The 14,435-nt window shown below is 44.5% G+C and overlaps 1 protein-coding gene across 7 annotated transcripts in view; it reads right to left on the reverse strand.

Moving 5' to 3' along the window:
* Window positions 1-14,435, reverse strand: part of ZNF385B (zinc finger protein 385B) — a 316,667-nt gene that overhangs the window by 78,761 nt on the left and 223,471 nt on the right. For 6 of the 7 annotated variants that reach the window (XM_038750908.1, XM_038750907.1, XM_038750909.1 and 3 more), the window contains one exon: window positions 5,953-6,098. In XM_038750908.1, coding sequence (XP_038606836.1) covers window positions 5,953-6,098 — 146 coding nt within the window. Of the gene's footprint in view, window positions 1-5,952; window positions 6,099-6,254; window positions 6,270-14,435 lie in introns of those variants that run through there. The other variant, XM_038750912.1, reaches the window with a different exon arrangement.

The following is a 14,435-nucleotide window of genomic DNA, read 5'->3' on the forward strand; positions in this document are numbered from 1 at the left end:
TGTTAGTATGTTTGGTTTTGTTCTCTGTCTCCCCCTTTTAGACTGTGAGCCCACTGTTGGGTAGCGACTGTCTCTGTGTGTTGCCAACTTGTACTTCCCAAGCGCTTAGTACGGTGCTCTGCACACAGTAAGTGCTCAATAAATACGATTGATTGACTGATGTAAAAATAAAAAAGTGCTGGGAAGGAGAATACAACTGGGAATTTGACATGGACCCTGTCTCATTAGGGGCTCATAATCTTTGAATAAAAGTCTGGGAGAGTCTGCAACGGAACTGCTTCCCTATTTATAAACGCACCTACCGATCTGAATTGGAGGGCCAAAGAGGAACTTTTGATGGGGAGATTGGATCCATTCTGAAAAGTCTGACGGAGCCGGTGACAATCCAACTTCTTCAACTGTCATATCTGCCCACTTATAGTCAAGGACAAATACATGTCCTGTACTCATTCCCTCACAGTGTTTGAAATGTGAGAAATGAGAAAGCGGGTTGCTTTAGTCACCAGAATGGATTTAACCTCCAGCTAGGTAGTGGGATGGTTTCAGCTCTTCCTGGAACACTGAATGGCACATGATCTTGCTTTAAGCCCTGTACGTACACGATGTCACTCACACCCTGGATCATTTGGTCTCACTTCTTACCTCCAGGGTGGTGAAAAGCCTCATGGGATAGACACTGATATTTATCCTATGCCAATCTCAATAATGATCTGAAAATTAATGGACCAGATTTCAATGATTCACTGACTTTGTTTCTCCTGATAAATAAAATAATGATAATAATTATGGCATTTGTTAAGCACTTACTATGGGCCAGGCACTGTACTAAGCGCTGGGGTGGATAGAAGCAAATTGGGTTGGACTCAGTCTTTGTCCCACTTGGGGCTCACAGCCGCCATCCCCATTTTACGGATGAGATAACTGAGGCCCAGAGAAGTGAAATTACGTAACAGCTCCACCCGCACTCATTGATAGGATCTCACTGTGGGTAGCTTTTTGAACACACAAAAGAAGGGAAAGGAAAAACAGCCAAGTACCCTTCCTGTTCATCCTGCTGCAGATTTAGGTAAAACATAGGATGAAAATTAAAGTAATTTTTCTGATTAGATCTTCATCACCGCAGGACACAAATGATGGCTCAACATGCCACTCGGGAATGTGGTTGGTGGAGGGGTATTGACTAAGGCTGGTCAGCCCAAACAACCATTCAAAGGTCTCTTAATACAGTCCTATAAAAAAAAACAACCCATGGACTATTCTTTACACCAGGAAAAAAAAAAATTATGTACAGGAGCTGGGATGAGGTGGTTTTGTCCAATGGAGAGATGCTTTTTCCAAGAAAATTTCATTGCTTTTTCCACCATTAATTACAGTAATATTTAGTACCGAGTACGTACTGCTTAATATGATTCTTTATTTTCCATTGGATATTCTGGACATTCTAGAAACGATACAGAGGACATGCTTCATGCTGTGAAGAGAGTTAATAATCATTATCCTCTAAAATGGCCTGCCTGTTAAAGGCGACACCCTAGAGGATGTTACCTGCTTAATTCACAGAATATCTCTTGGAGGCTGTAGGGGCAGGCAGGTGAGTTGTCCATGGTATTCAAGGACAGGTTTGAGCGCAAAAGGAAGTGAGCGCAAACCAAAGTCCAATGGGAAAGGCAAGATTTTTGACTCACTGTGATCAAGCTCAAATTTCTGCGGATTTTGCTGAATAGCATATTGAAGAAGTGAGACTCCTTTAAAATGACATGTAAGAATGCAGTGTCATCCCAGCAGTATAACAGCAGCAAGGATCAGTCTGGATTCTTACGGTGGGCCCGGGGAGAGAAAATATCTCTTCGTGTCCTTGCTGACCTCTCTGCCTCCTGACTCTCACCACTCCAGTCCTTACTTCACTCTGCTGCCCAGATCATCAGTTGAAAAAACTGTTCAGTTCACATCTCCCCACTCCTCAAGAATCTCCAGTTGTTGCCCATCCACCTCGGCATCAAACAGAAACTCCTCACCCTCAGCTTCTAGGGACTCAATCAGCTCGCTCACTCCCTCCTACCTTGCCTCGCTGATTTCCTACTGCAATCTAGCCCACACACTTCACTCTTCTAAGGCCAACCTGCTCTCTGTACATCGATCTCGTCTACCTCGCTACCGACCTCTTGTCGACGTCCTTCTTCTGGCCTGGGACTCCCTCCCTTTTCATATCCAACAGATCACCATTCTCCCCACCTTTCAAGTCTTATTAAAATCACATCTCCCCCAAGACCTTCCCCAACTAAGCCTTCATTTCCCTCTCCCTTCTCTGTTGCCCTTGCCCTGGGATCTGTACCCCCTTTACACACTTGATATTCATCCCACCCCCAGCTCCTGAGCACGACGTACGTATCCATAATTTATTGTAATGTCTGTCTACCCTTCTAGATTGTAAGCTCCTTGTGGGCAGGGAACATGTCTACCAACTCCGTTGTACTGTATTCTTGCTTAGTACAGTGCTCTGTAATCAGTCATATTTATGGAACACTTACTATGTGCAGAGCACTAAGAGTTTGGGAGAGTACAATGTAACGGAGTTGGTAGACACATTCTCCCTGCCTACAACAAGCTTAAATATAAATAAATAATACAAAATATAAATAAATTAGGGCTATGTATATAAGTGCTGTGGGGAGGGAATCAGGGTGATGCAGAAGGGAGTGGAAGAAGAGGAAATGAGGGCTCAGTTAGGGAAGGCCTCTTGTAGGAGGCTTTGAAATGTGGGAGAGTAACTGTCGGATGTAACAGTAATAATAATTATGGTATTTGTTAAGCATTTATTATGTGCCAGGCACTGTACTAAGCGCTGGAGGTGGATATAAGAAAATCAGGTTGGTCGCAGTGCCTGCCCCACAGGGTGCTCACAGTTTCAATCCCCAGTTTACAGATGGGGTAATGGAGTCACAGAGAAGTCAGGTGACTTGCCCAAGATCACACAGCAGACAAGTGGCGGAGCCGTGCTCTATCCACTATATGACGCTGCTTCTAGAAGAAGGGCGTTTTAGGCCAGAGGCAGGACGTGGGGCGAGAGGTTAGTGGTGAGATAGACAACACTGAGGAACAGTGAGAGGGTTGGTAATAGAGGAGCGAAGTGTGTTGTTGTGAGCAGAAAATGTGTCTGTTTTGTTAGTACAGTGCTTAGTACAGTGCTTTGCACACTGTAAATCCACGATAAATACGATTCAATGAATGAATGAATGTGGGCTGGACTAGTAGGAGAGCAGCAAAGTGGTACTTTAAAGCGGATGGGCACAGTAAATTCTCCACAAATACCAGCGATTGATTGATTGATGGCCTGACTTTCTCTTCATGTCATGTGGAATAACTGCAGCATTCAACTATTCTTCTAATTCGCTCCTCCCAACCCCTAGTGTGCCCCTGCATAGCCTCCGACGAAGCACCGGTAGTTTGGAATGGGGTAGGGTCAAGTTGCCTGGGTTTGGATTGAAACTGCCTGTGTTCAGCGGAGATCAGCCCTCTCCTCCCGCAATACATTCCACTTCCTCGGGCATGGCTCAGAAAGACTTTTACAGAGAAGCAGTATGGCTTAGTGGAAAGAGCACGAGCTTGGAAGTCAGAGGACGTGGGTTCTAATCCTGGCTCCGCCACTTGTCTGCTGTGTGACCTTGGGCAAGCTATTAACTTCTCTGTGCCTCAGTTACCTCATCTGTAAAATAGGGGTTAAGACTGTGAGCCCCACGTGGGACAACCTGATTACCTTGTATCTATCCCAGTGCTTAGAACAGTGCTTGACACATAGTAAGCGCTTAAATATCATAATTATTATTATTTTTACAGGGAGAGGACTTGCATGAAGTCCCACAATCCACTGCTCCACCTTTGGTGGCCCAGTTCCACCTTTGGCACTACTCAAATCCAACAAACAAACGGGGACGTTCCTCAGTAGATGGCTTAATGGAACGAATCGTTTTTCCGAGTCACCACGCCTGCTCCAGGAGAGATATTGTGGACACGTTCTATGCTGTGGGCTTTCAGGCAATGGTATTTACTGAGTGCTTACGTGTGCTGAGCACTGTACTAAGTGCATGGGAAAGTACAATACAATATTGTTGGCAGGCCTGCTCTGGTGCCCCAGGGAGATCCTGTGGCTTAGTGGACAGAGCATGGGCCTTGGAGTTAAAAGGACCTGGGTTCTAATCCCAACTCCGCCACATGTCTGTTGTGTGCCCTTTGGCAAGTCAATTCACTTCTCTGGGCCTCAGTTACCTCGTCTGTAAAAATGGGGATTAAGAGTGTGAGCCCCATGTAGGACAGAGACTATGTTCAACCTGATTAACTTGTATCTCCCCCAGCACTTAGAACAATGCTTGGCATATAGTAAGTGCTTAACAAGTACTATTATTATTATTATTATTATTACTATTAACAGATATGGTGAATTGGCTTTTTTGAGGACAAAATGTAGGAGGGAGGGAGAGGCTAGTGTGGCAACATTTGCTCAAAAGCTAATCTGTTATCTTCAAAACAGAATTTCAATTTTTTCTGTGTCTGTCCTTCCCTCTAATTGAACCTTCCTGGAGGGCAGGAACCATCTTCCATGTACTTTTTCTCCATATATTCCCAGGCACGTACTGCAGTGCTGAGCCCATTGTAGGGGGGCTCACTGAAACTATCAAATGAGGCCATTCATTTTCATGACACCGATGCCTGCTATTCAAAGGATGTGTTTTAGTCACTGCAAACTTCAGTGCAGAAAAAAAAACACTCCAAGACGCCCAACTCTTCGCTCTTTAAGACCATTGCTCTTTCAAAAGTCCCCAGGTTCCTAATACCCTAACTCTCTTTAAAGCCCAATGCCTGCAGCATTTGAGTTCATTTACAGCCCAGAGGAAAAGCCATTCGGCCGTTTTCTCTTCCAACAGAAGTTAAGTTTGAGAAAGGAGGCATTTGGCAATATTTCCAACCCTCACTCTCTAGCGGTGTTGCTAAGACAATCAGGTTTTGATCACTGCAATATTTACCACGCTCTCCGACTCATGGAACAATCATGTTCAGGTTGACTGTATTTACTGACTGGACAAAAATGATTTCCACAATCCACTGAACTGTTAATTTTTCTTTCCGCACTTACCCTAAGTAGGTTCACTTGAAGTACTGAGTACTGGTTGAATTCTAGTATTCGAAGGTGGAAAAAATGGATTGGCGTGGCTTATTCGATAAAATGATTTTCGTTACGGGAGTGGTAATTAAGGTTTTTTTGTGGGGTTTTTTTAACTGACTGAAAGGGATAGAATGATGTGAGAACCAAAGTGTATGCTGAAAATGCCATGTATTTTAACTCTCAGGTTCAACTCAGTGAGCCTCAGTTCTGTCAGTGTACTTTCCCAGACCACAAATGTAACACTTAAAATAAAAGAGAGAAAACCTAAATTAGCCAGAGATCAGAAATTCAAAAAAAAAAAAATCCCGAAGTGTTGAAAGTGCATCAATTTCAGATTCATGCTTTTTCTATCTTCAATATCTCTAAACATCAAATCGTCTCAGGGTGATAAAGCCTGCCATCCTTTTTATAGGGGAAACCAAGGTGGCTGGATATCTTTAAATCATGTTTTCTCTGCAACTGGATAGCACTTCAGAAAGAACCAATCCCCTGCAAATTCTATTACAATTTGGCAGAACAACAGGTTGAAGGTGAGTTGAGGCAGAGGGATGGGGGCGGGTGCTTATAAAATCAATATCGGCCACCATTCAGGGAGAGTCCCAGTTCCAGACGTGAGAAATGACCTTCCACTGCCCAGCTGAACAGGCTTGTCCAAAATTCAATGCCCCGAAGCCCCCTCTTCCCAGCCCTGCTCCAAATAGACACTTTTATTGACTCCATCTGCTGGATATGACCAACCGCGGAGTAAGAGAGGCTGAGGAGGGGAGAAGTAAAATGAAAATACATTTACTCACTGTGTTGAAATTGGGAAAGAGCCCAACAGCAGAACTACTGTCCACTGGGAAGGACATGAACGGTTTGATATCCAGCGAAGGTTGCATCATCAGGGTAGGGGTACGCACGAGAGCAGGCAGGGCCGGAGTGTGGCATGTAGTACTGCCTGCCAACGACAAAACAGAAATGAATACCCAATTGCTCATGCATGCACCATCTCCCCGATGCGCCGATGGCGGAAAACCCAAGCCGTCGAGCAGCAACCTGGCAGAAGGTCGAGAGTTGGCATTGGAGGAGTTAAACACAATTAAGAGGCACCTACTTTTTCACTGTCTAAACGCTGCCGAGCAGTTCCCCAGGCCCACGGCCATACTCGCCGAGATCCGGAGGAGACATATGGCACATAAATCATCCTGGCAGGTACGATAGAATGAAAACGTCTCAGCGTCTGAACAGCTCTGAGGCGTCCAGAAGGCAGAGGAAGCTTGGAGCGGGTGGGTGGAGGAGGGGAACGGGGGGCTTTCTGTAAGAGCCGGAGGCTGTTATCGTTTAGATTTCCCTGCTCGTCATTCTGTTGAACATCCGGTGATGACATTTTTGTACAAACCATAGGGATAGCGATAACTGAAGCTTTGAGAAAGAAAAGAAGCATCGTGATTACCAAAGGGACTCCTTGACTGTAGGTACAGAATCGTTGTTTATTTATTTATTATGGTATTTGTTAAGCGCTTACCATGGGTCAAGCACTGTTCTAGCGCTGGGGTAGATTGCAAGTTAATTGGGTTGGAAATAGTCCCTGTCCCACATGGGGCTCACAGTTTAAGCAGGAGGGAGAATGGGTATTGAATCCCCATTTTGCAGTTGAGGAAACTGAGGACCAGGAAGTGAAGTGACTTGCCCAAGGTCACACAGCAGACAACAGGCATATCTGGGATTAAAACTCCCACACTTGTGCTCTTTCCACTAGGCTACACTGCTTCCCTCAGAATTCTGGGGGACTCGCTCACTAAGGCCATGGGTTCTAATCCTGACTCTGCTATTTATCTACTGTGTGACTTTGGGCAAGTCACAGTTTCTCTGTGCCTCAGTTTGCTGAAAACTGGGTATTTGACACCTGTTCTCTCACCTGCTTAGACTGTGAGCCCCATGTGGGAGCTGATTATCTTGTATCTACCCCACTGCTTAGTACAGTGTTCGGCACTTTGGCACTTAAATACTACAATTATTATTATTATTATTTAGTTAGCAGTCCACAGCAAGGAGAAATCACCTAGTCTAGGAAAAGATAAGAGGTTGCGATATTTTGAGGTGTTTTTACTTTGGCACTTAAATACTACAATTATTATTATTATTATTATTATTTAGTTAGCAATCCACAGCAAGGAGAAATCACCTAATCTAGGAAAAGATAAGAGGTTGCGATATTTTGAGGTGTTTTTAAGAACTGCCTGACTCCTGCTACTGTCAGTTTCTGTTTCAGTGATGTCCTCAAAACCCTTCAGCCTCCCTAGCAACATTGGAGAAGCAGCGTGGCTTAGTGGATAGAGTACAGGCTTGGGAGTCATATGGACCTGGGTTTTAATCCTGACTCCGCCACATGCCTTCTGTGTGACGCTGGGCAAGTCACTTCACTTCCCTGTGCCTCAGTTCCCTCATCTGTAAAATGGGGACAGCGACTGTGTCCAACCAGACTAACTAGTATCTACCCCAGCTCTTAGACCATTGCTTGGCACATAATAAGCACTTAACAAGTTCCTTAATTATCATTACCCCTGAGTATCAACCCCCTGGATCTGGCTTCGGGTCGGGGAAAAAAGGGAAGGAACAAATAATTGATTCTAAAATGAAATAAACGGGAATGGAGCTCCAGCTTTGGGGAAACGGGATCAGACCATAAACTCCTGGTGAGCAGGGAATGTATCTTCCAAATCCATTGCACTATACTCTCCCAAGTGCTTAGTTCTCTGCACACGGTGAGCACTCAGTAAAAACCAAGACAAAGACAGAAATGAAAGAGTGGTGGAGAGAGGGAGAGAAAGAGAATGAGAGATAGAGAGAGAGAGCAAAACCCTAAATTAAGAGCTTGTAAGGGCTTATCAATTACTGAAAAGAAAGTAATCCCCCTTTCCCTTTTATAATAGTGTTGCCCATGTTAGATCTTTGTTTCTAGACTGGAAAGTACTGCAAAGCTTAAAGCTTGGAATCATTACCAGCACTACTTCTTTAGCCCCCAGTGAAAAAGTTCTGGGCAATATGGTTCCAGTTCCGGCCCTCTTGTGAAACACTTCATTCTGGACTGCATGGTGATTATGATTCTGAAGCCTCCTGCTGACTTCAGAGGGTGAAGAATAGGGTCAAGTAGCAATAATAACTGTGGTATTTGTTGTTTGCTATGTGCCAAACAGTGCAATAAACACTGGTGTAGATTGAAGACAATCAGTTCTGCCACAGTCCCTGATCCCCTGTGAGGCTGGCAGTATAAGTAAGAGGGGAAACAGGTCTCAAATCCTTATTTTACAGATGAGGAAACTGAGACACAAAGAAGTGCCTTGCCCAAGATCATACAGAAAGCAAGTGGCAGAGCTGGGTCTAGAAACCCAGGTCCTCTGGCTTCCAGGCCTCGTCTCTTTCCACTAGAGCTGATGGATTAAAAATGCCCACCTATCTTCAGACATGCTTGCTCTGGGCAGGAAATGTGTCTACCAACTCTTATTATGTCACTATATTGTACTCTCCCAAGTGCTTAGTACAGTGCTCTGCACACAATATGCGCTCAGTAAATACCATTGATGGATTGCTGCTGTCTCCCAATTGTCAGCAGCCCCAGACAAACTGCCATATTATAATAGGTTCCATAACTTTTGCTCCATATTTTCAACGAATCCATTAAACATATCAACTGGAGAGCTTAATTGACTGTCAGCTCATTTAACTTGATTCTAAAAACAGAAAAATAATAATTGTGGTACTTAAGCACTTACTACAGGCCACACGCTGTACTAAGCACTGGAGTGGATACAAGCAAATTGGGTTGGACGCAGTCCCTGTCTCACATGGGCCTCAGGGTCTTAATCCCCATTTTACAGATGAGGTAACTGAGGCACAGAGAAGTCAAATGACTTGCCCAAGGCCAAATAGCAGACAAGTGGCACAGCCGGGATTAGAACCCATGTCCTTCTGACTCTCAGGGCCGTGCTCTATCCATTATGCCACGCTGCAGAAGTCTAGTGACAACCTGCTTCTAGATCCGTTGAGTACTCCGATTTCACCGGGCAATAGCACACAGCCTTGCATTTAATCACAAACTGCCCTTTTAATTAAATAACGTTACAGCCCTTGTCATTTTGAAGTCAGTAGGTACAAGCTGATGCCTATCACCACATCTCTGGTTGCTGTGGTACATGTGAAAGTGCTTATTCTTTCGCCTGGGACTATCATTAAAAAGCAGATCAAATCCTAGTGAAAATGCAGCTAGACGAAGAAATGTTACTTAATTTTGATGCATTGATGCATTTTAAAAAAATGAATTTCAGGATTAAATCATTTCAGGATTAAACAATCATCTCAGTTATAAAAGACCCTACTAAGTGATTGGCATTTACCTCTCTAAAAAAGGCCTTAGGGATTTTTCTCTCACTCTTTTCAGTCCACAGTGCAACAACTTTCTAGCCTAGGCAATCCTGACTCCTAAACTATATCTTATCTTAGGAGAACTATATCAAATAACACCAGCAACTCAAAAAAAAAAAAATTGGCTCCATCATCAAAGGTCAGCAAACACACAGTATTATCACCCAATCAAATCTGCATGCAAATCTAAACTGGGCTAGAGGATTAACTACCCCTTATCAGTTCGTTATCATAAAAACACTTAACAGATGTTTACTCTGTCATTAGCATTTTAATGACAATTTACCACGTTAAATACGGATTGTTTTACAAACTACTAGTAAATCCCTTGACTATAAACTATCCCTCAGTCAACTCACTCACCTCAACCTTGCCCTTCTGGCTTAAATCCTGCTTTTTAATATCGCACCAGAAAGACTTCTGCAAAGAGCTGCTGTGTAAATGAAATGAATGGAAAAATGTCTTTTATATGCACAGGTTCATTTCCTAGCACTTTGAGCCTTCAAGTAGTTTTTTTTCAAGTTCCATGGCTGCCTGTATGAATTACCTGCCCTCACCCAAGATATAAGGCACAGGCAGAAATTTTCCCAATATATATGGATCCTTGCCAGCAGGCTTTAAAGTCTAAAACTCCAAGACTCTTAAAATGAGTTAAGGATGTTTTTTCAAATCTCACGCATTTAAAATATCCATCAATCGGTCATGCCAAATATTCCTTACCTCGATTGCCCTCTCTCATGCACCCAACTCCTCAGGCTAGATGTTATAAAAATTAGTTCTGACAAAAACCTTATCTTCCCTATTCATCCTCCCTTCTGCACTTGGATTTGTACGCTTAAGCACTTGGTTGCCAGAGCACTTATGTACCCACATCCTTATAATAATCCATTTCTCCATCTGTAGTTTATTTTAAAGTCTGTCTCCCATTCTAGACTGCAAACTCCTTGTGGGAAGGGATCAAGCCACACTATGGAGAAGCAGCGTGGCTCAGTGGAAAGCGCACGGGCTTTGGAGTCAGAGGCCATGGGTTCAAATTCCGGCTCTGCCAATTGTCAGCTGTGTGACTTTGGGCAAGTCACAACTTCTCTGGGCCTCAGTTCCCTCATCTGTAAAATGGGGATGAAGACTGTGAGCCCCAGGTGGGACAACCTGATCACCTTGTAACCTCCCCAGCACTTAGAACAGTGCTTTGCACATAGTAAGTGCTTAATAAATGCCATGATTATTATTATTATTATTATCCTGTACTGTACTCTCTTATGGCTTAAGGGTTTAGAATAGTGCTCTGCACACAGTAAGTGCTTAATAAATACCATTGACTGGCTGATAGTTCAATAAAATCACCCTGACCACATCCCTAGGGGACATAATAATAATGATGATGAGAATGATGATAATAATAATGGTATTTGTTGTGCGCTTACTATGTGTCAAGCACTGTTATAAGGGCTGGGGCACATACAAGTTAATAGGGTTGGACACAGTCCCTGTCCCACATAGGGCTCACAATCCTAATCCCATTTTATAGATGAGGTAACTGAGGTATGGAGAAGTGAAGTGACTTGCCCAAGGTCACACAGCTGACAAGTGGCAGAGGCGGCATTAGAACCCAGGTCCTTCTGATTCCCAGGCCTGTGCTCTATCCATTAGGCCATGCTGCTTCCCGCCTATCAATCAATACGATTAATTGAATGTGTGTGCGCAGTACACTGTATCAAGCATTTGGGAGTTAGAAGAAACAATTCTTGCCAATCTGCCACTTGTCTACTGGGGCAGTTAACTTCTCTGTCCCTCAGTTTCCTCATCTGTAAAATGGGGATTAGAACTGGGAGCCCTGTGTGGGACAGGGACTGTGTCCAGCCTGTTTGTCATATGTCTACCCCAGTGCTTAGTACAGTGCCTGGCACATAAGTAAGCACTTAAATACCCCGCTCCCCACCCCACAATCTGCAGGGGAGACATATACAAAACACATTATAGATAGGAGGATGGAGGGACTGGAAAGCTTCCAATATGGATGAGTAAGTGCTTATGTAGTAGATCTCCTTCCTACCACCAACCCACAAGCCTGGATCACCTCCACACAGTATGCTGCCTCCTCTCTTGTGCTGTGCTGGAGGAAATCCACACATCATGCAGACTTCTATTTCAAACTCATCCTCACCTGCTTTAATTCTGCCCTCTCTTCCTGCCAGCAACAATATTCTCCCATCAATCAATCAATGGTATTTACAGAGATCTTACAGTGTGCAGAGCACTAAACTAAGCACATAGGAGAATACAGTATGATAGGGTTGGTAGAAACATTCTCTGCCCACAACAAGCTCACAGCCTAGAAGCCAGGGGAAGCATCGTGGCCTAGTGGAAAGAGCACGCGCCTGGGAGTCAGAAGGACCTGGTTTCTAATCCCGCCTCTGCCACTTGTCAGCTGTGTGACCTTGGGTAAGTCACTTCACTTCCCTGTGCCTCAGTGACCTCATCTGTAAAAGTGGGATTAAGACTGTGAGCCCTATGTCGGACAGGGACTGTGTCCAACCTGATTATCTTGTATCTATCCCAGAGCTCAGTACAGTGCTTGGCAGATAGGAACCACTTTACGGATACCACAATTATTATTATGCATATAAGGAATTTATTGACTCCTATGTCCATGGCTGGTGACAGCCACTTCAGACTTTTAACTCCCTCCTTAAACCCCTGCCCACCTTGCCCCGATGACCTGATCCCCTATTTCACTGATAAAACTTACACACTTAGTATAATAATATTAATGATAATAGCAACTGCACTTTTTCTTAAGCACTTACTAAGTGCCAAGTACTATACTACGCTCTGGGGTAGATACAAGGTTATCAGGTCCCACATGAGACTGACAGGGAGAACCGATATTGAATCCCCACTGTGCAGATGAGGGAACTGAGGCACAGGGAAATTCAGTGACTTACCCAACGTCACGCAGCAAAGTGGCAGAGCTCTTTCCATTAGGCCTCAAGACTCAAGGTCCCCCTGCTATCCTCCATCCCCACCCACTCCCTTGGAGAACCTTTTCACACCCATGACTTCAACTAGCCTATCTAAAGTGGATGATTCCCAAATCCATCTCTCCAGCCCGGACCTTTCTCGTCTCTGCAGTCTTGCGTTTCCTCCAGCCTTCAGGACATTTCTACTTGGGAGGAGGGGAAGAAAGGTCCACACACCAAAAGGGTCGCTGTTGCTGTGGTGAATCGCTTCTCATACCTGAATGGTTCAAAACAGTTCTCATACCAGGGTATGAGACCTTTGTCTTTTACTGGAATGCAGTTCTGGTCCATTGTGGTTTGGTTCCAGCTTTGCATACCACAGGAATAAAGACTGCTTATTCCCCAGTGATCAGACCAGATAAGACACACATTTTTGCTCCCTTCCAATCCAAAATTTAATTTCCACGGTATAGATGGCAACTAAACCTGTGTCACCCCTACGACCGAAACCCGCCTACTGAAGCAGAGGATTGTTTCTGTCAACTGCCACTGCAACATAATACAGGCCTTCAGGCACCATGTAATACAACACACCATAATAAAAAGTCAAGTCATCTGAGGCCTGGAATAAGCGTGCTTGTCTCTTATCCCTTGGGATATCATCTCAGATCTCCATCTAAGTCCCAAATTTGGGGCCTCATTCTAGCCTGCCTTTGTATTCCAAACAAATCCATCCAACCTCCCCTTCTACATTGTTATGTACTGAAAGTCACAGAGGGGATTGACCATCAGAACTATAAAAACATTGCCCAAAAAGCATGAGAAATGCCTCTGTTACTTATAATTAAATGTTACTGCTAGCATATAATATAAATATAGAGAAACAGTGTGATCTAGTAGAGTCCACAGGCCTGAGAGTCAGGAGGACATGGGCTCTGATCCTGGCTTTGCCACTTGTCCGCTGTGTGACCTTGGGCAAGTCACTTGCTTCACTTTCCTGGGCCTCAGTTCCTTCATAATAAGAATAATGGTATTTGTTAAGCGCTTACTACGTGCAAAGCACTGTTCTAAGCACTGGGGGGGATACAAGGTGATCGGGTTGTCCCACGTGGGGCTCACAGTCTTAATCCCCATTTTACAGATGAGGTAACTGAGGCTCAGAGAAGTGAAGTGACTTGCCCAAGGTCACATAGCAGATATGTGGCAAAGCTGGGATTAAAACCCATGACCTCTGACTCCCAAGCCTGGGCTCTTTCCACTGAGCCACGCTGCTGCTTCATCTGTATAATGGGGATTAACACGGTGAGCCCCACGTGGGACATGGACTGTGTCCAACCTCATTAGCTTGTATCAGCCCTAGCACTTAGTATAGTGCCTGGCAACTAGTCAGAGCTGAACAAATACCCTAAAAAAAGTATTAGTACTATTTGTTGATGTCCTACTTTGTGCATGCTACTATACAAAAGCATAAACTCTCTCCTTGACCCCCTTCAATCTGGCTTCCATCCCCTACACTCCACCGAAACTGCCCTCTCAAAGGTCACCAATGACCTCCTGCTTCCCAAATCCAACGGCTCCTACTCTGTCCTAATCCTCCTTGACCTCTCAGATGCCTTCGACACTGTGGACCACCCCCTTCTCCTCAATATGCTATCCAACCTTGGCTTCACAGACTCCGTCCTCTCCTGGTTCTCCTCTTATCTCTCTGGCCGTTCCTTCTCAGTCTCCTTTGCGGGTTTCTCCTCCCCCTCCCATCCCCTTACTGTAGGGGTTCCTCAAGGGTCAGTTCTTGGTCACCTTCTGTTCTCTATCTTCACTCACTCCCTTGGTGAAATTCACTCCCACGGCTTCAACTATCATCTCTACGCTGGTGACACCCAAATCTACATCTCTGCCCCTGCTCTCTCTCCCTC

This window comes from Tachyglossus aculeatus, chromosome 9 (genome assembly GCF_015852505.1).
Source record: "Tachyglossus aculeatus isolate mTacAcu1 chromosome 9, mTacAcu1.pri, whole genome shotgun sequence".
NCBI classification, from domain to species: Eukaryota; Metazoa; Chordata; class Mammalia; order Monotremata; family Tachyglossidae; genus Tachyglossus; species Tachyglossus aculeatus.